The sequence below is a fragment of the Phocoena phocoena genome, chromosome 3, assembly GCF_963924675.1.
Source record: "Phocoena phocoena chromosome 3, mPhoPho1.1, whole genome shotgun sequence".
NCBI lineage: Eukaryota > Metazoa > Chordata > Mammalia > Artiodactyla > Phocoenidae > Phocoena > Phocoena phocoena.
In genome coordinates this window covers 146,715,410-146,737,207 of record NC_089221.1, presented here as the reverse complement: position 1 = coordinate 146,737,207, position 21,798 = coordinate 146,715,410, and the positions used below count along the sequence as shown (strand labels likewise).

The 21,798-nt window shown below is 47.7% G+C and overlaps 1 protein-coding gene across 1 annotated transcript in view; it reads right to left on the bottom strand.

Annotated features, from left to right (window-relative positions):
• Positions 1–21,798, bottom strand: part of DOCK2 (dedicator of cytokinesis 2) — a 425,761-nt gene that overhangs the window by 20,435 nt on the left and 383,528 nt on the right. The window contains exons 38-45 of the mRNA XM_065873738.1: positions 17,650–17,740; positions 16,905–17,024; positions 12,649–12,738; positions 10,959–11,063; positions 8,532–8,673; positions 3,715–3,796; positions 2,207–2,291; positions 1,387–1,473 (exon numbers count right to left, since the gene is read on the bottom strand). Coding sequence (XP_065729810.1) covers positions 1,387–1,473; positions 2,207–2,291; positions 3,715–3,796; positions 8,532–8,673; positions 10,959–11,063; positions 12,649–12,738; positions 16,905–17,024; positions 17,650–17,740 — 802 coding nt within the window. The remainder of the gene's footprint in view (positions 1–1,386; positions 1,474–2,206; positions 2,292–3,714; positions 3,797–8,531; positions 8,674–10,958; positions 11,064–12,648; positions 12,739–16,904; positions 17,025–17,649; positions 17,741–21,798) is intronic.

Sequence of the window (21,798 nt, the reverse complement as noted above, 5' to 3'; positions counted from 1 at the left end):
CAGGTGCCTGGTATGAGAGGTTATAGTCAAACCTCACCTCTTTTACTAACCTTGAGCAACCCACTAACTCACTCGGTTTCCTCATCTGTAAAACGGGAGAATAATAATATCTACCTCGCAGCTTTGTTGAGGGGCTTAAATGAGGTCACACATGTGAACAGTCTGGCACACGCTCAGTAATGTCTGTTGCTGTCATCATCGTTATTATATGTTCCCTAAGGTCTACGCCATGACTGTGAAAAGGAGATTGGAGGACCACCTGGCTGCTGGGGGCCCTTAAGGGCTGAAGGGGGATGGTCTCAATGTTGATCATACAGTAGCTTGAAAACGTCAGTCAGACAATGTCCCTCCTCTGCTTGTGACTCAAATTCACCCAGTGGAAAAGCCCAAGTCCTTATGGTGCCTACAAGGCCCTATATGACCTGCTATCAGACTACTGCTACTCCCCCGTCACTTGTTCTAATTCAGACATAAGCCTGTTCTCTCCCAGGACCCTTGCACTTGCTATTACCTCTGCTAGAATGTCCTTCTCTTCGGTATCTGCAAGGACCATGTCCTCACTTCCTTCAGACCTTTGATCAAAAGCCATTTAGCAGGAAGGCTTTCTATGACCATCCTACTTAAAATACCCACCACTCCTTCATCACCTTTCTCTTTTATTTTTCTTCATAGTGGTTATCTCCACCTGACATAGTATATATTCGCTTAGGCTTTTTAGTGCATCTTTGCCACTAGAATGTAAGCTTCATTGCAAAATCTCTAGGTGCTTGATTGACATGTGTTAGGTACTCATTAAATATTTGTTGAATGAATAAGACACCCCGAATATGTCCCTGCTTCTCAGATTTCACCGGACTGACCTTTGCATCCTGAGGGCTGCAAGATCCCCAGCTGTTTGAGGACATGGAGACCCTGAAGTGTGTTGAGAAGCAAAATACATGCTATCTGCCCCATGGAGTTCAAATACTTGCATTCTAGCCAGAGCTTTGCCTCTGTGTAATTTCCTTTCTCTGAGCTTCAGTTTATCCAAGTATAAAATGGATTCATAGTGAGATTCTGCAGAGGGGTCCCCAAAGGGCTGTTGGGAGGGGAGGATATGAGAGGGTGGTTGTGTCGACTGAGTTCCAGGCCCTCTTCCTCCCCCTACACCCAACCACAGAAGCTCCCCATTCATCTGCTTTATTACCGGATTCTATGGTACCTTTCATTTGCAGGGGAAAAAATGTTATCGGATGCTTAAAAAAAAAAAAAAATTTGAAAGCAGGTAAACTGGACGCTGCCTCAGGTCCCTTCCTGCACCAGAATTCCTGGACTCCTGCAGTGGCTTTGAACAAAAGCATTTCCCTTTTTCCAGTCTCAGGAGCCTCCTGAGCCCCACAGACTCACCTGGGACATGTGAGTCACCTCAAACCAGCGCAGGATGCCCGGAAGCTTGTACGCGGTCACAAAGGAGGTCCTCTCGATCCACATCGACTGTCCCGTGGGCAGGGGTGGCAAGGGCAGGAAAGCAACACACATGAAACCTGACCATCAGCGTTTGGTGGGAACCCAGCCAGGCCCCCAGGCCTCCTATCCACCCGGAATCAGAATAAAAATTACAAGACTCAGAAATACGCTCCCACTTTACCCTGAAGAATCCTTTCCCAAGGTGAAGTTTAAGTTTTCCCTGGATTTGGGTCCAGTAAGTTTTAACCTGGGTCTCTGAACTGGCAGAAGTTTTAGGCAATACTGAATGCATCCACCTGCATTTTCTGGGGGGAGGTCTACAGTGTTCATCAGATTCTTCAAGGGACAGTGACTCCCCCAGTGCAAAGAATCACAGTCCAAGGGAAAAGAGCTGAGAGAGACTTGGAGCTGTCTCCTCGTGCCAGCCTCGGCCCTCGGGAATAGAAGACAGGTAGGTCCTGGCTGGGAAACACACAGTGACACTGGGGACTGTGAACTCCCTGAGGTTGAAAGGTGCATCTCATGCCAGGCCTGGGTGGTATCTAGAGAGTGGAGAGGCTCAAGAAATGGGAAAGCAAACCCAACGGAAGAGCCTGGAGAATGGGTGTCGTCGTACCAATGGAAGTTAGCGCTCCTTCCTTTGGCTTTGGATCAGATGCCCTTCCCAATTCTGATTCTGGCAGGTGCAGGCTCTGGTTGGTAAAGGAGGCCCTGGGCAACGATCAAGGCTGCCAAAGGGGAGGGGAGGGGAGATACTTACGGCAAACTCATTCTCAGGGTCAACGGTCCCCCTGCGCACTGGCCGGGAGTAGTGGAACTTCTGCACGTAGTTGGACTTATAAAAGCTGCAAGACAGAAAGAGGCTGAGGCTCCTGATAGCAAAACCTGACCTGACCCTGTACTGTCCAGGGAGGCCCACTACAGTAAACTCCAGGTCTGGCAGAGTCCTCGCTGCAACATTTAAAACCAGGCTTTCCTTGTAAGATGATTTAGAAGCTAGTCGGTCTTAGGCCCTCATGAGAACATAGCACCCCGTAGGGTACCCCCAAAGTTGGAATTCTATCACTAATGCACATAGTGGTGCCTGGGTTATTGTTTCTTGTGATCTCAATGAAGGGTCTGGATACATCTAAGGTCCTAGGCTAATGTCCCAGGGGTATCTTCCAAGGATCTCTTTAGGTGTCCCAGCCATCCCCCAAATCACTCTCCCTTGAACCTCTGGGGCGGTTCTAACGTCAGGGCCAGCAGGGCATGGTGCTAGCTGTATGGTGGTCATCCCCTGCCCAAGGGTGCCTGGCCGAGAGGTGACGGGAGGCTGAGCTCCAAGCTGAGCTTGAGGATGTGCTGCATTGCCGTGAGGCTGCTTCTCCCCGCAGGAACAGGCCTTTCCTCTCACAAAGGAGCTCCTGCTTCCAACGGGTCTTCCCAGAAGAGAGGCCTTTTCCTAAGCCACTCGAGGTGCTCAACTGGGTGTCTGGGCCTGAGTGGGGTGAGCCAGACAGCTTGGAGGGGGCAGCGTGGTGCCCCGCAGATCCCACAGATGTCCTGCTTTGTTGCCTCATCCCTAACCTTGCGATCTGGCATTAAACAGATCACACCTGCCTTCATGCTGCTTCCTCTAGTGCCCCCTATTTTATTTTATTATTTATTTTTTATTTTATGTTTTGGCTGTGCCTCACAACTTGTGGGTTCCCCAACCAGGGATTAATAAACCCAGGCCCTCAGCAGTGAAAGCGCCAAGTCCTAACCACTGGACAGCCAGGGAATTCCTCTAATGTCCCCTTTTTACATCGTAATCTGAACACAACCATTGTCAATGCACGACCTTAACGAATGCCTACAAGGCGTCCCTCTGGAGAAAGTGCTCGGCCTGAGCACCGTCCCTCTGTCCCCCACCTGCCTGTCGCCTGTCTGCCCATGCTCTCTGGCTGTGGATTTCTGGAGCCACTCTGGGATCAACCTGAGCAACCGGCTCTCCACGTCCACTTCAGTGAAGCCCACTGCTGCTTCCTGCGGACTCGCTCTGCCACATGGTGAGCCTCACCCCTCGCTCCCCCCTGGCCATTTCTGGTGTCAGCCTTTTCAGGGGCAGAGCCAAGAGGGGTCATGGGAGAGGTGATGCTTCTCCCAAGAGGAAAAGGGAGGACAGGCTGGCTAAGATAGGGAAGGAACTAGAAGACACCACGGCCTGTCCCGCCACCAGCTCGGCTTGGCAGCCCCATGGGATGCTCCTCCCCAACACTCCCTCCCCTGAGCTGTGGGGCTTACTTCATAATCTGGTCAGGCACCGGCTTATTCTTGAACCTTGGGTGTTCATCCAAGACGGGCTGGACAGTGAAACACTGGATGTCTGTGATTCCCGCAGTTAAGAGCTCACAACGTCTCGGTCGGGGGGACAGTTCCAAGCACAGCAGGTCCCAGGTGAGACCTCCCAGGACAGTCCTTCTGGGCCCAAGTTTTTAACGAGTGACCCACCTCCGGGTGCTGGCCGCCAACTAGGTCCTAGTGACCAGTTAGCAGTCACCGTGGTCCTTGTCAGAGCTGCCCGTCACTTGCAACCCATGCCAGGGCTCAGCCTCTGCTAACAGTTGGTTAGCAGTCCTTAATTATCATTCTCATTGCTGTATTATTATCATTAACAAGAATAACGCCTAATGCATTTATAGCTGTCCATCAACTGCAGCGCACGTCTCCCCATGGTCTCCTTTCACCCCTCCGGTTTTGCTGAGCAGCGCCGTTAACGTAAATCATACTTTCCAGAGACAAGGACATCAAGGTCAAAGAAGCTGGACAACCTGTTGAAGGTCACACAGCTTGTGAGCACAGAGCAAGGGCCTGTATTGGGGTCTTTTAACCCTAAGCTCAGGGTTCTTTGATTCCAGACTTCTATTCAGGGCAGCCCTCTGACCAGCAGCATCACCATCACCTGAGAGCGTGTTAGAAATGGTGAACCTCAGGTCCCACCTCAGACCTACTGAATCAGAGTCTGTATTTTATAAGATACTCAGGTGATTCATATGCACGCTCCAGTTTGAGAAGCACTGCTTTAGAGAAGGCAAATACATTCATTTTGTACTCCAACTCTGAAAGTTTGAGAGTAACTGTCTGGGGCAGGAATGTAAGGCCATGTCCAGGCTCAGTGGGAAAGAGTTCCATGATCGATTAGTGATGCCTGCCATGGGCACAGGATACAGGAGAGGCATCAGGTGTGCCAGATCTTTGTCATGCCTATTCTAGACCTTTATTCATTGTAAATCGATAATATGGCAAGCCAAATAAACAAGGTCAGTAGTCACTGGTCCCATCCCTGGATCTTACTTCCCTTTCCCTACCTTCCATGGCTTCTTTACCCATCTCTCTTCTTCAGGTATCCAAGTACTCTCATCCCTCTATTCTACCTGATGACCACCATAACTCCAAAAACTCTTCCCCTAAGCCTGACACTTCTGCCAACTAAGGAATCACAGACTCCTCTTGTTGGCATTCAAATATGCCAGTATCTGAATATGGAGTATTCAGATATTCTAATATGGTTCCAACTCATTTCCCACCATTATCTCTGAGTGTCCAACAGACTATACTGTTCCCTTTGTGTGGACTATTTCCCCACAGCTCCATGAACATTCAATCTATCCTCATCCAGGTGTCCTTTTCCTTCCTGACCCTCCAAAGCAACGCATCTGTACTTAGGACTCTTATCTCTCCAGCTCCCTCTCTTCTCCCTTCTGTTGCTTCCCCACCAGACTGTGAGCTTTCTGATGCAGAGGCTAGGGCTCTTTCACACATAAGAAATGGCCGAAATATAATTCCAAGTTAAATTTAATCCCCCTCCCCCAATAAGTTCACTTCATACTAATGTCTTGGGGCTTTAACTGTTTTACCTCTGAAGACTATTTCCACATTAAATGAGAGTGCCTCAGAGAGAGACAGAGAGACACAGAGACACACACACATACACACGCGCGCGCGCACACACACACACACACACACGAGGAGAGGGCAAGAGCGAGCAATACTTAACACAAATGAATAAACCTCACTGGGAGGATTTCCATAATCAGGAAAACTACCTCCCTTCTCAAGTCAAATAGCACACAGCCTTCTCTGGGAGAGAAATCACCCTGGATTAAGTCTAGAGCAGGACTGGCAAACTGTGGCCCTCGGGTCAAATCCTGCTCACTGCCTGTTCTTGTAGGGCTCACAGCTAAGAATACTTTTTATATTTTAAAATATTTGAAAAAAAGTATTATGTGACGTGTGAAAATATATTAAATTCAAATTTCGGTGTTCATAAATATAGTGTTATCGGGGCACAGTCATACCCGTCCGTTTATGTACTACCTACGGCTGCTCTCCCACCACAGCAGAGTTGAGTAATTGTGACAGAGACACATGGCCCACAGAGACTAAAATATGTCCTATCTGGTCCTTTACAGAGAAGTCTGCCAACCCCTATTTTAAAGTAGGTTCTAAACCATGTCTACTGATCTTAGCAATTGGACTTGGCCTAAGAGAAGAATCCAAACCTGTCCTGGAGAAGCCAGTGACATCAGAGCCCTCCGATCACGTCCAGCAGGATGCATGGCTCGACTCTCTCACCATGTGCTGAATGTATGCATGGAACCGTGCTGAATCTATACATGGAACTGTAGCTCCAAGGTCTAGGCAGAGGAGAAGGCGGGGGACAGGAGACACCCAACAGAGACCTTTGCTTTCAAATGTCTTCCACTACTTGGATACCTAAGTGAGAAGACATGAGATTTGTCCCCTTTTCAAACTGCTTGTCAGCTTTGCAACACGTAAAGGCAAGAGAACAGAGCCTTAAGAGCTTAGATTTTGGCAAAAATCCGACCCGAGTTCAAATCCTAGTTCCATCAATTCCTGGGACCTGGTATAAGCTGCTTACATTTTCTTGAGCCTTAGTTTTCTTATTTGCAAAATGCAGAGTAATACTACCCAACTCACAGGATTACTATGAGGATAAAATGAAACAATGCATGAAAATGCCTGGTACGCCATCATGTTACAATAGTTAACAAAGAACATTCTGTTCACTAATCTTAAACAAAACAATGGCATTACAGAAAGAATGCAGTCTTTGAGACAGATCTTGGAGTTCAAATCTCAACTCCATCATTAACTAGCTTTGTAACCCTAGGCAAACCACCTTACCTCTCTGCCCTGTATATTCCTTCTCTATGAAATAGGGAAAATCAATACCCACCTAATAGGGTTGTATGGAGATTAGAACAATTAGTTATAAAACACTCAGTCTCATGTGTGGCATGAAGAGGATATTTAGCAAATGTCAGCCCTCCCACTTTCTCTTTTCTACCTGGTTCCTGGAGCTGAATCAGGCCTGCGTATAATGACGTGGCCCAGTCACACGAGCTCTCCCCTCCCACCACGAGTTAAAAGGTCACAGAGTTGTTCAACACCAGGATATCCACTTAGAAGGGCCTTAGTACTAATCCCATGTCTCGCCTATAACCAAACTCCCATTTGTAACCAGCCAGGCCCACCACCGGTTGCATTTCCTCCTGCAAACAACCATGGTAGAGCAGGCATGAAGGGCAGGCGAGCACAATGAAAAGGTTACAGATGAATATTTATCACGCGAGGGGAAAATATTTGGATTAAGGTTCGGCAGACTTAGCAGACCAGCCATGCAACCTGTCAGCCCCATTTTAAAGGATGTAACTTAATGTGTGCTACAGGGTGCAACACAGGAGCCAGGCTAGGTTAACATGCCCCCTCCCCCGTCGCTCAGCTGTCTGCCTTATCCTTGGGTCTGTACCCTCTCTGACCCCGAGCCCTGACCCAGCCCAGCGTCAGAACCGGCCTTATGAACATTATGCTTTGCTGCAATGGAGCCCATTTCCAGCACGCTCTACCCAACCTCACTAGCACCATCTCCTGTCACCTTGGCCTTCTGAGTGCTCCAGAGAGCTGGCTCCATCGGTGGTGCCTCCCTCCCTCCTTCCTCTATCTATCTCCTCTTTCTTTTTCCTTCTCTCTTGTTTTCTTTCTCTTTCTGTTAACCGGCAAGTATTTTCTGAGAGTTGGCTTCGGGGGTTACTGCAGTGAGCATGGCAGTGCAGGTCTCTGCCCTCCTGGAGCTTCTGTTCTAGTTCTGTCTTTGAGAGCACAACAGATAACGACAGATTGAGATCAGTTCTCTAAAGCAAACAAACAGGGTTTGAGATAACAGAGTCCAGAAGGCTTCCGATAAGGTGACCAGGGAAGGCCCCTTGTGGGAGGTGACACTGAGTTAGGATCTGATGGGTGAGAAAGGAGCTGGGGGAAAAGCATTCCAAGCAGAGGGAAGAGAAAATGCACAGGCCCAGAGGCGGGAACAAGCTGGGCATGTTTAAGGAACAGAAACAAGATCTGTGTGGCCAGACAGAAAGGGAAGGAAGAGTCGGAGGCGATGACATTGGAGACACAGGAAGGGGTCAGATGATGGACAGACAGCCTCGCAGGCCTTGGTCAGGAGTTTTGATTTTATTATAAGGGCAATGTGGCACCATTTCAGTTCTTGGAACCTCTGCTTTTGCGGATGATGGCTCTTCCCGCTGTCTGGGTCATCCTTCCCACCTCCCGCTAAGCTTTGGCTCATTACCTCACCTTCAACATCGCCTTCCTCAAGGAAGCGTTCCCTGCCCTCCCAATCACGGCAAGCTGAAGGGCTTTCTTTTAGCATTGATCACGTTTTTCTAAATGCATATTTAACAATGCAATTAGCTGTTCAATGTCTTTTACTTGCTACACTGAAAGCTCCCTGGAGGTAGAACCACTTTGTGAGTGTAGTCTCCAATGCACAATGCACAAGGCTTGGCAGAGTCAGGGCTGGTAGGACTCATCACAAGAATGAAGGAATGAGTGAGTGAGTGAATTTATCAATGAATGCAACATTTAGAGTTTCCTGAGATGGGTTCTTTTTGGATCCCACACTGGACACTAATATTGGCACCACTGCGATGATTCTGGCAGCAGTTCTGAGCTCTAAGACGGGGCTCTGCGGACTGAAGTCCCGGCAGGGCGGCCCATGCCTGGCCCTTGGCTGGGGCATTCTTAAAGGATACACTGGCCTGGGGCATTCTTCACATCATCCCCGGGGGCAGAGGTTGTGTTCATCTTCTCTGCGTTGGGGAACTGGCTCATCAGCTGCATCTGGAAATCTTCTCTTCGCTCATACTCCTTCCCTCGGTAGATGAACACTTTGTTCTGCAGAGAAATGACACCCATCAGAGATCCCAGGGCCCAGCCTTGGAGGAGATGGTTCAAGCAAAGCTGGGAGGCTTGTCATTGGGACCTTCTATAGATCTCTCCACTCTCTGTTTCTCCCCAAGGGAAAGAAAGGAAGAGCTCAAGTCACTGACCTTCTAGCTAGACACACCACTTCTTTAAAAAGATGGGTTCTAAAGGGAGAGGAGATCACGGATGCTGAGAACTTTTTCTTCAAACAATCTTATGTGCAGCTTCCAGAATAATTCCTCACTCAGCTTTCACTGTGTCACACCCACTCTCCCATTTACTTGACCACACAGTTTCCCTCCTGCCTTTAATGGACCTTGTGGGCTGGACCATGTGGGCTGGACCTGTGGGCTGGAAGGGACCAGCATTCAGGTCCTTCATCACTTGGATCCATGGAAACACGCTCTTTATTGTTCCTTGACCATGTTAGCTTCTTTTAGACTGGTAGTTTTCAAACAGGGGGTGATTTGGGATGCTGGCAATGCCTGGAAACATTTTTGGTTGTCACAGCTCCAGAGAGGGCCACTACTAGAACCTAGTGGGTAGAGGCCCAGGGTGCTGCTAAACATCCTTCAATGCGCAGGACAGGCCCTCACAGCTAAGAGTTACCTGGTCTAAAATGTCCACAGAGCTGAAGGTGAGAAACCCTGTTTTAGACCATATCTGTGCTGCCTCAAATGGCCCCTAAATTCTTCTGTTCAAACCCATGTCTGCCACTGACCTTTATATATCAGTGTTTGTTTCCACACCTGGCCTCTCATCACAAAAGCCTAGGAGCCTTCTAGAAGTTCAGATTCTTGGGCCTCACTCCAGACCTGCTGAAATGGAGTCTGTGGGAGTGGGACCCAGGAACATGAACTTTTAACAAGTTCCCCAGGGGTCTGTGATGCAGGATCAGGTGTGGGAAGTCATCTCTATTCCACGCAGGAAAACTTCACTCGCTCCCCCGTCTGCAGCTCACTCCGGAGGGCCACCCTGACTGCCACACCGATTGGCAGTGGTGAGTGGTTTATCTCCTTGACGAGACTCAATCAGGCGAGGTCAGGTTTCTTTTGTTATCTCCCTGACCTGAGGATTGAACCACAGACTCAAAGACCAGAAGGGAAGCCTTCAGCTGACCTAACGCAACTCTCTCCACAATGAATCAATAATCCCGGAAAGCAGCAGTTCAGACACTGTGCTCCAGGGGATCCCTGAGGGTCCCCAAGACCCCGTCAGGGCCTCACAAGATTAAAACTCTTTTCATCATAACAGCCATTTTCCTTTTTCACTCTCATTCTCTCATGAGTATACGTTTAAGGCGGCATGATGTGTGGTATCACAACAGATTGAATGCAGAAGCAGATATAAGAATCTAAGCTGCCTTCTCTTAATCTAGATATTTAAGAGATCTGCAAAAATATGAAACAAGCTCACTACGTGCACTAATTTTTATTGGAAAATACAGCCATGTTCACAAAGATCTAATTTATGTTAACGTATGATGGGTTTATTCTTCTTATTTTTAAATAAATGGATACAGTTAATCCTCCGTGTCCTCAGGTTCTTAATCCATGGATTCAGCCGTGTATCAAAAATATTTGAAAAAAATTCCAGAAAGTTCCAAAAGGCAAAACTTGAATTTGCCGCACTCCAGCAACTATTTACATAGCATTTACATTGTATTTGGTATTATAAGTAGTCTAGAGGTGATTTAAAGCACTTAGGAGGTTATATGCAAATACGACACTATTTTATACAAGGGACTTGAGTACTGGATTTTGGTATCTGCAGAGGGTCCTGAAACCAATTCCTGGTGGATACCAAGGGACAACTGCATTTAAAAATCTCCTTAGCTTTAATTTTGAGTATCGTAAAGGTAGACAGATAAAGTCTACAAATACAGAAGTTCTTCAGGGGCCTTGATCATTTTTCAGAGAAAAAATGGCCCTGAGACCAAAAGGTCTGACAACTAGTGCTCTGCAGTGCCTGCTGGGTAGCAGAGCTCCTCCAGCCTCTCTGAGCTCCTCATTCCCAGTATGGGGTGCTCACTACCTCACAAGGCAGCTCTGATTGCTGTGTACGTAGAGAAACACGGGGGGTGGCTGAGGTGCTGATGATGGAGGGGGATTGGGGTGTGTGTGAAGGTGGGGACAGCGTTCAGACAGAGAAGGGCACAGGTTCTGAGCACAAGCAGAGCCTCAAAGCACAGAGGGAGAGCCGGGATGCCAAGGCCGCGGATCCCTGGCCTGTGTCTGCGTCACCCACAGACTTACCCGGAGAAAGGAGGGGAAACCCTGGCCGTAGTATCCCACAGCAAAGTAGTCTGGCTTGGGTCTGAGGATTTTCATGATGTTTTCATAGAATTTTGCCTGCTGGACCTGGAAGAAGAAAACTCATAGCTTGTGACAACACAGATGTGTATTAAAGGCACATTCAACTCCAAGAGGCCACAGTTAAGATGGGATCCTTCCACCAGAACCAATGTGCCGAGTGCACATGTTTGCATAGTCATGGAACTGTCTGTAATCATAATAGTAATGGCTGTAACCAGATACCCTGTTAATCACGCTACCTGCACCAGCACATTTACTTGCATTGCCCTCTTGACAATCCCATGGAATTGTATCTCTGTTTTGCAGATAAAGAAATGGTATCTCACAGCGCAGCCAGGAAGTACGGAACTGAATCCAGCCAACTGTTCAGAGCCCCCAGCAGCATCGTCACTCCACTCTCACTTGGAAGTATGTTTGTGACGGCCTATGGATGGATAAGTGTTTCCGGATACAGATGTCTTCCTGTGTATGCACACCTAACATACTTCATCAATTCCAAGAGGTGTGTGTTTTTCATATTTTAACATCTTTGAAAATAGTTTGTGTTTTACTTTACACCTCATGGCATCTCCCAATTGCTATTAGCTGGAGAGAAATCATGATGGGGCACGTAAAATAGAATGGTGCATCTTAAATTGGACACAACATGGAAGATAAATGTGTGTGGCCCTGGACATGAAGCCTGTGCGATGTGGGCTTGGTGCATGGATGTGCATGCCCATCAGCGTGTGCGTGAATGTATACTGGGTACGTGTGTGTGCATGGATGTGTGCCCTGTGTGTGCCTGTGCACTGCACACATTTAGAAGGCGTGCGTGCCTCCACACCCACAAACAACTATGTGGACAGACTCAGGTAGATATAAGTGTTTCTTGGTGCAAGTACTGTGTGTGTTTGCATCATACCTTAGAACACTATAATCCATGTCCATCCCCCCACCAGAAAAAGCTATCAATCTTCTTCCAACATTCTCTCGTTTTACAGTTCCCTACAAACAGCTGGACTGGCATCTCAAAATGGGCTCAGATGGGGCCCTGGGGTCCTGGTTCTCAGGCCAGCGGGAAGAGAGTGGGGGGAGCAGACAAAAAGCTCTGCATTTTCCCTGCAGGGGTCACCCCCCCACCCCCCGCAAGCCCTGGCCTCTGCGGCATAAGCAGGATAGGCTGGCTTCCTCCCACTTTCCACTGGTACCACCAAGTCACAAGCTTCGAGGAGCTAGTGGGGATGGCCAGATGGGGAGCATTTTAATGTGATTTACCTGTTAATCAGAAAGTGCGCATTTGCGTTTTTATTTAATTGGCCTAGTGATTTGTGGGAATTTTCCTGCAAATGTAGCACAGTATTTACTGGGTGGGCAACAGCAGCGGCTCCAGCGCCAAGCAGGTACTTAACGCTCCATCTGAGAAACTGGTGAGTTTTCCCAGAAGACCTCCCTTTGGAAATATTCCCAACTGGGAGGGAGATGCTCAGCACAGCCTGGCTCAGCTCAGGCCCTACTTCCATTCCTTTCCTGGTGTCCTAACCCCATGTGGCTTCCCGCCCCGCCTCCCCCTCTGCCCAGCCTCTCTGCCGGGCTGAGGCCCTGAGCACCCAGCCTCCAGGGCAGTCAGCTCCCCCTGGGGACAGCTTACCAGGTTCTGGCTCAGCAGCTGATAGTCAAAGATTTCCATCTCATACTGTTCCGCCAGCTCCTTGCACAGACTGATGGCCTCTTCCCACATCTACGAGGAAGGTCGTGGAGACAACGGTTAGGGGGACCCCCAGGCTTGCAGAGCCCTTGCTAAGGAAGGGACCAGGGCAGCTCTCTCCTGGGACTGAGCCACGGGCCTTACTCTGGCCCGGACCCAGTCCCACACCCAGGGAGCTGAGCGTTTCCCAGGAAGCAGACCTACCCTCTGCCTCTCACCCTAGTTTCGTGATCAATAATGGAACACCCACAGACGAGGCTGGATACTTTATTTACATGCTCTCGGGATCTTCACAACCACCCTGAGAGGTGACTAGTAGCCTCTGCATTTCCCAGGTGAGAAATGGAGGCTCAGATCAGCAGAGCATTTGCCCCAGGTCAAACGCCCAACCAAAAGCAGGGCCAGGATGCACACCTGAGTGTGACCCTCGACCTTGTGCTTCATTCCCTCCCTTAGAAGTGCTCAGTAAATGAACATGTGACTGCCTCAGCTCCCTGTGTGCCGGTGGGGCAGGGAGGTGGTAACCCCATTTCCCAAAGAGAAATGGTTCACAAAGAAGTAAGAGGGCAGCGAGTTTCCGGGGACAGAGTTGAGGCCAGATCCAGTTCCCCTGATGTTCGCTCTTAGGATCTTTCCACTCTGCCAGTCCGTCACTTTCTTTTTTCCTTTGGCCAACTTTCTTCCCTCCCTCCCTTCCTCCCTCCCTCTCTTTCTCTCACTTTTTAAAAAACTTGTGGTGAGGACACAACCTGAGATCTACCCACTTAACAGATTTTTAAATGCACAATACAGAACTGTTAACTATAGGCCCAACGTTGTACAGAAGATGTCTAGAATTTATTCATCTTGCGTAAATGAAACTTTACACCCATCACTTCTTAACGGTGTTATTTAGGGTGACTGTGCAGGGGGCAGCATGAAAAAGAGTGATGAAAACTTTTTTTAAATAGGTCTTTTCCATCTTTAAAAAAAAATCTGAAAAAAAAAACTCTGGACAGAGGGGGTCCTTTTCATCTGCTCCGTTTTGACTGAAACCAATAGATTATCGTTCCATCCTTGATCAAAGGGGTCAGCAACCTCTGCAGAGAGGCAGAGGGAGGTGCCGGGTGGGCTGGAGATCTGGCAATCTCAAGGGACACCCATTACATTTCACATTTGGCTTAAAATGGAAGATGCACCTTAATGGAAAAGCTGGGGGAGGTGGGGGAGGAGAGAGGCGACGTTGCCAAAACGCAGTGTGTGCTTTGTCGCAAAAGTGCTCTCTCTGCATCCAAGCATAAAAATAAATAAAGGCAAGTGCTGAGTGGAGGAGCCACGGCTGTAAACCCATGGACAGCTTAGTGAGCAGCATAAAAATGCTTTATGTGCCAGGAGGAATCAAGTCCACAAACCAGGCTGGGCTGAGGCTTTTTTTTTTTTTTTTTTTTTTTGGCTGCATTGTGTCTTCGTTGCTGCGCGTGGGTTTTCTCTAATTGCGGTGAGCGGGGGCTACTCTGTGTTGCAGTGTGTGGGCTTCTCACTGCGGTGGCTTCTCTTGTTGCGCAGCACGGGCTCTAGGTGTGTGGGCTTTAGTAGTTGTGGTGCGTGGGCTCAGTAGTCGTGGCTCAAGGGCTCTAGAGCGCAGGCTCGGTAGTTGTGGCACACGGGCTTAGCTGCTCCACCACATGTGGGATCTTCCCCAGACCAGGGATCGAACCCGGGTACCCTGCACTGGCAGGAGGATTCTCAACCACTGTGCCACCAGGAAAGTCCCTGGGGCTTTCTTTAAAACCCCCAGGCCGGGCCAGGGGACTGTTCAGCTCAAGTGGAGGTCTTTGCCAACTTCCCACCATGATATGCCAGAAATGCTCTCCCCATGTGTTAAGAGATCACTAAGGGGCCAAGGAGGGGGACAGGCAGGGAGTCAGATACCTGGAATTTCCTTCAGGTCTGCCCATGTGGTCACTAAGACCTCTGACAGTTCCTGATCCCTGAGTCTCATACATTAGTTACTGAGCATCTGCTGGCTTCTGGGCATGGTATACACTGACAGAACGGTGATAAAAATGGCCAAGACACAGTCTCTGCTTTCATGACACAGAAGTGGGTAAAGCACACACATAAACAGATGTACTAGTTGGGTTTTGAGGGATGTAGAGGAGTCCACCAGGTAATGACAGATGGACTTATGGAGTAGAAAGTCATTGTGTGTGTCTAGATCAATGAGTCTCCATGAGGGGAGATATGGGGAAAGGAAGTTAAAGGGATGCTAAAGAGTTTGGGCTTCATTCTAGAAGCTACGACAGCAGTGGCTTCCAGGGTGAGCTATACCCATCTGCCCCCTCCTCTCTGCTCCCAAAGTACTTTAATACCACCCTGTTCCCGCCTCCTTTCCCCGTTATTGCACAACACCAAAGGGTTGTGTGCAAAAAAAGATGATAATCGGTATGTCTGCTTTGCCCACTAGATGATAAGCCCCTTGACACTGGGGATTATGCCTTTTTCCTCTCTGCTCAGCACAGAGTGGGTTGAACTGGATAGTTTGCAGAGGACAAGGCTTGACATGTCCTTTTGGGGCTTTCACACTGTGACCGACTTAGTCAGCTCATAAACCAAGAGTAAGCTCTGACATCGAGTCAGCAGGACAGGAGGTTCCAGGGATGGCAGAGTCTCTGCCCTCAAGAGGCTTATAATTGTAAATTATAAAGAGAGTGTTCTCCAACTGCTCAACTCCTGGGAATTTATAAGCCCTTCCACAGACATTACCTCATTTTATCTTTCCAGGGAAGGTGGGAAGATCAGACTAAGACAGATGCAATGAACCGCAGTGACAGAACAGGCCAAAATTAAGTATTAAATTGTGTCTTGATGAACTGTAAGAGGCCTTGCCATTCAGAGGAGAGGCAGAGCTGTACGGAAGCTGGAGGACTCAAGGAAAACTTGACAGAGGAAGTGGCCAGTCAACTGGGGCCTCGAGGGCAGAGTAGGTAATAATGATGACAGTTAAAATTTAACAAGCTACTACTATGTACCAGGTCCTCTGTTAGGTGCTCTACATGCATTTTCTCACCTAATTTTCACAATGCGACTAGGAAGTACGTACTGTTAATGTCCCACTATTATGGATGGGGAATTGGAATCTCTGAAAGGCCAAGGGGATTGTGGGTGGTAGAGGAACGAGGCTTGAAACCCAGAGCCTGAGCACTTAACCACCGTGCTATGCTTCCTACAGCATTTGGGTTGGTGTTTCCTGAAGGTCTTACTGGAGACTGGAGGATGGGCAGTAGCAGGTCTGGCCAACCTCCAGACCTAACCCAACAAAACATCCTGTTCTTGCTGTTTAGAGATCAATGATGGTACCATGATGTCATTCATACATTCAATGAATTAAGTTATTCAATATATATCTACTAGGCCCCATACGTAAGGCTCTGCGCTAGCTACGGGGCACTTAGCAGTGGACAAGGCAAGTCTCTGTGCTCATGGCCTTCTAAAGTGGGGAGCCAGACATGAGCAAGGAAAAACAAAATGATCAAGGTCATGTCTGATAGTGATAAGTACTCTGAAGATAAGTCAGTAAGAGTGACTCAGGGCAGGAGTGCTGCTGTGTCTCAGGTGGTCTGGGAAGGCCTCCTTCAGGACGTGACATCCTTTGCTTGGGCAAAACCCTGAGCTGTGAGAAGGAGCTGGCCATGGTAAGATATGGAGGAGAAATGTTCTAAGCTGGGAAAAGCAAGTGCAAAGGCCCTGAGGTGGAAAAGAGCTTGGCATAGAGCATGTGAGCAAAAGGGAGCCTGGCAGAGATGAAATGAGAGAAGTAGTCAGGGGACAGCTCGTGTGGGGCCTCATGGGTCATGGGAGGGATTGTGTAATTTGTTCTAAGTGGACTGGGAGAGCCATTTGAGATGACTGTACGCAGGACAGTGGCGTGATCCAATGCATGTTTTATGATCACCGCTTCCCATACGGAGGATGATCTGTTGGGGGGAATGGAGGATGCAGGGAGATTGCTTAGGATTCACTAAGTGTCCAGGTGAGCGATGATGTTGGTGCCTTGAATGGAGGTGGAAGGAATGGAGATGGAGAGAAGTGATCAGACTTAGGGTCGGGCGGGAGAGCTGACCAGACCTGCAGATGGACTGGGTGCAAAATACGGGAGAGAACAATCCTTTCTGGTAGCTAGGGTTTCCACGGAGAGAGGAAGGGCAGGGACCAATTACCTTTCCTTTGTCAAAGTAGCCGATGATGATCTCATAGAGCGTCTCCTTCAGCTGTCGGTGGGTCTGGGGGTGCTGCTGGCCTGTCTGCATGACCTGTGAAGCACACTGTTCATCTGACCACTGCGGAGAGAGGACACACACAGTCACCTGAGGCAGGTGTCTCCCCGACTGCTGAGGAGTGGGGGGAAGCCCTGCAAACACCCCTGCCGGCCTCCTTGTCGCCCTGAGTGTCAATCAGACAGATGCTGGTCTGCAGTTTCCACGGGAAGCGCCTCCTCATTTCTGTGGAGTTACACTTATTTGACTCCCCATTGGCTCATGTGTATGGCTTGTGGGATTTTTCTCTGAAACCCTGCAGGACATGGTCTCAGCACTTCAAAAGCCAAAGGAAATCTTACAGACTTTGTCCTGCTCCAGCAGCACTTTCAAGAGAAGAAAAACAGCTCACAGGGCATGCTAATGATTTACAGTTGATGTTTGGATGTTATATAAAACAGTTTGAATGTTATGTGAAACTGCAAGACGCATCTCGGGCGTTGTTGCTGTTGCTGAATGTGAGGGTCACTAGAAACCTTATGTGACCAGACAAAGCAGTGCAGAAAAGTAACCTGCCAGGTTAAGAGTTTGGGGACACAGAGCAGAACAAAATGTATTTGGCTAATTCTTTTTCTTTTTCACTCTTCAACTTGCTGTGAGGGCTCCACGGGGATCCCAGCATGAATCCCCTTTACTGGAAAGGCAGTACCTTGAGAAGCCAGGTGTGGAGAAGGAGTGTATAGGCAGCCTCTGTGTAATTGTCACAGTCCAGGTGAAGGTCGCGGAGTTTGTACAGGTACCTGTTTGGGGAAATATGCTAAATCACCAGGTGCAAAAATAAGCAGGCAGGTGGTAGGGCCGGGCCAGAAAGAACAACTGAGTCACAAGGGAGTCCTCCATTCCCTCTATCCAGACTCGCATGGGTGACAGTGATAGCACCTAGCACTCGTGGGGCATTTAGTGTATGACGGGAACCATGCTAAGTATTTTGAATGCCTCAGATCATTTAACCTGTCTGACAATCGTGTAAAATAGGTCCATTGAGAATTCTCATTTACAGATAAGAAAATTCTGGCCTGGAGAAGTTAAGGTAACATTCCAGCCAGTATTCAACTTGATACTGAAGACTCTGCCCAGTGCAGTACAACAAGTAAGGGAAATCAGGGAAGGAGAAATAAATAGCTTGTCAGAGGTCACGTGCTAACGAGTGAAGAACTGGAACGTGATCCCAGTCTAACTGCCTTCAGGGCCCATGCCCTAATCATTGTACAACTCCAAGGGCATGGACAAGCCATAGCCCTGTAAAGGGCAACTCCTACCCTCTCTTCAATGCCCTCTAGATGTAAAGGAACTGAATTTTCTGATAAGCAAAGGAAGTGGACCAGGGGCTAGAGATTGGATATTCACGTGGAGGCCTGGAGCTGTCAGCAGAGAGAACCTACTATTCAACTGTAACCACACTCCCGTCTCCCACCCTCTTCCAATGAGACAATCCAGTTCTGAATCCTAGAATGAGCCTACAGTTGAAAGGTGTTAAGAACAGGACAGGAACAAAGGAAGGGAGCTTAGGTCAATTACCTGATACATGGTAAGTATTAAGGGGCAGTGAATTCACTTCTCTGTGCCTTAGTTTGCTCATCTGTAAAATGGCAGTGCTCAGAGAACCTACCTATAGAGTTGCTGGGCCTATAAAGGGACAAGCAGATCGTGTATAAAAGGCTCTGTGCATGACAGCCTGCACTGCTGCTAATAAATGTGAGTATGCACCGAAAGCGATTAGCCCGTGGCCAGTGCTGAGCAGCGACAGCTATTATCTATTATCATTGTGAACCACGTTCTTCTACAAAACATTCCCTCCTGCCACTGCTGGAAACAGAATCCAGAGCCAAAAACCCCCCACTGCTTTGGTGACTTGCACGTCATCAGGAGCATTTATTTAAACCCAGCTCTTGGTAATTGGTGAAGGGAAGATGCTGTGATGTGATGCCCTTGGTCCTTCCTCCAAGAGGAAAGGTGCTGTCTGTAACCATGCCAATATTCTGCCTTGGCTATCTAACTACAGGGAACAAAGGGCTGCTCAAGCATCTGTACTCAAAGCAAGCCTCAATGCTCAGGCTTAGATTCCTTTTATAAGAAAGCTTTCTGCTTAGAATGTCACCCAAGGAGGAGCTAGAGCTTAATGTCCCTGGCTACATAAAACATGGCCAGAGGGCCAAATGGAGGCTGCCTGAACTCAGGGTAGGGACTGCCAAAGATTTTAAGGGGAAGAAAGTTCAATTAGTGGTTTCTGATAACTAATGAGCTAGTGACCTTTTGCTCATTTATTTATTCAATCAGCAAAGCTGTACTGAGCACACAGGCTGTACCAGGCATTACAGATAAATGGTGGCAAAAGCAGATGCCACTCTCAGGGTTTGGGATTTATAATTTAGGAAAAGGGACAGGCATCAATCAAATAATCAAATAAGTAACTGCAAAAATACAGCTGTGATCAATGCCCTGAAGGAGAGGTCTATGGTACTACGAGAGCAGGACTCATCCAGGTAGGGCTTCTAGAAAGGTTCCCCTAGTGTGACAGTTGGGCTGGGATCCCAAGGTAAGAGGATGAGTAGGGGAGCATCCAAGAGAGATTCTTCATTCATTTATTCATTCTACTAATGGGTGCTTTATATATTATATCAATTCATCCTCCCAACAATTCTTTTATAGGTAAGAAAACTGAGACCTACACTAGAGTAGATAGAGCTAGAAATAGACAGAACCAGGTTTTGATAGCAGCTATTTCTGCCTCTACAGTCACTCCTGCTGCCCTAACTTTCTGCTGATCAATAGAGCTTTCAGGGAAACTCCACGTGGCGTGTGTGTAAGGAGTGTTGAGCCTGCGGTCAACCTTTAAAAACCCCAGCGTAGATGGTCAAATCCTGTCTTATCTCCACCTGCCTGGCCTTGGTCTCTTAGATTCCTGATGACTGGGTCCAAAAAACCTGAAGAGAGTAGTCAGAGGGAGAGCTTCCCTGCTGCTTTCAACTCCTTAATTGGCCAAGGCACCCCCTCCTATCCTTTGTCAACTCAAGGGTTTGGTGATCAACTACAGAGCCCAATGGAAGACACCCTGATGGGCCCGACTAGGGATCTGAATGCAAACAGATGCCAGGTGGGCAGCTTGAGTGAGGTGGATGGGATGAAGTTCAATGGGGAATGGAAACGATGTCATGACCAGAGCACTCCTGCCCCCGTCTAAAGGGGCCACTACCACCTAGCCTAGGCAGTGGTCGTCAGGACAGGATGAGGGCCCAGTGTTGCCATACCTTCTGAGTTTTTCAGAAGAGGGAAATTTTGATTTTTATGTAACATCTCTAGAGTTTTAAAATTTGGCAACCAATTAAAAATGTTTTTAAATACTATGCCTGCCAAATAGGACAGATTTTCATACTATATCCTGTTTACAATGTCTGGTTTAGGCAAATGTGGTCTTCCTAGATTACTATAGGATTCACATCTCTAAAACTTATGGAAATCTGGGATTCCCCATCTGTGTTTCTAAAATGGGAAGAAAAGAAAAGATGTTGGGGGAGAGAACCATGTGCCAGGCACTCTACCTGTAGCATCTCATTTAATCCTCAGAACAGAACGGAAACATTCTACATGGGGAAACCTCAGCCCGAAGACACTGAGTGATTTATCCAGGGTCACAGAGGAAAAAAGGTAAAGCCTCCCAGGCCCTTTGGATCCAAAGCCCCACCACTACAATAAGTCATGTCTAGTGATGTTATAAATACTAACCAAGCTCAGGACAACCTATGGAATTATCTTTTTTCCAAATGATAGTTCTTATTTCTGGAATAATGCTAAACTAAGTACCTAAAAATACCTGCAGTATTTTGCAGAGTGAATTTGGACTTGGAGTCTCCGGTCTTTGATAGAATGTGTCAAAAGCCTTGAAAGGGCCTTGGTCGTTAACCCTTACAGTCAATGCCACTTTGCAGGCTTTTGTCTCATAAGGAGATGCATAAAGATATATGTATGTCCAAGAATTTTGTCATTGTGCTATTTATGATAGAAGAAAGTTGGAAACAACCTAAATATTCAACAACATAGGATTGGCTATATAAATTATGGTGTATTCTGGAAAGGGAATTTTATAGTTTCATTAAAAATTAAGTTGAAATACTTCTGTTGACATGGAATTCTTGTCAAGCAAAGAATAAATTATGAGCAATATGATCTCATTTTTGCAGAAACTAGGCATGCGTAGAATTTGATCTATATATAAACATAAATATAAAAGGGTCTGGGAATATGGACAGATTATGGGAGTTTATTTCACTTTTTGTTTTGCTTGTCTGTATTTTATGAGGTTTTTTTGGTAATAAGTATGTATTATTTTTGTAATGAGTAAAAGTACCAATAAAAAAAACTTTGGAGGAAAAAAATGAGATCCTGAGACACACTGGCAAGGGAGTTCTTTGCTTCAGCCGAATGTCCCCCCCAAATCCTTCATATGATGTGCAAATACATATCTTTTAAATGCCTACAAAGAAGCGGGCATCATACATCTTGGTATTTTTTTCCCTTCAGAGCTGGACTGGCGGATGTTCTAACTACCAACCCTGGACTAGGGCTCCGCATGCCAATCTTGTAACAAACGCAAGTGCAATTCACCAGCTCAATCCACAGCAAAACAGCATGGCAGGTCAGAGAACTCCAAGTGGATTTGGGGGGCTGATTGTAGGAGATGGAAGGAGTTGAATCTGGGGAGATGGATAGGAATCAGAACAAAGAGGGTCTGAGTGTCAACAAGATATGCTTAAACTCTATGCTGAAGGCAGCGGGGAGCCATCGATGGATATTGAGCAGG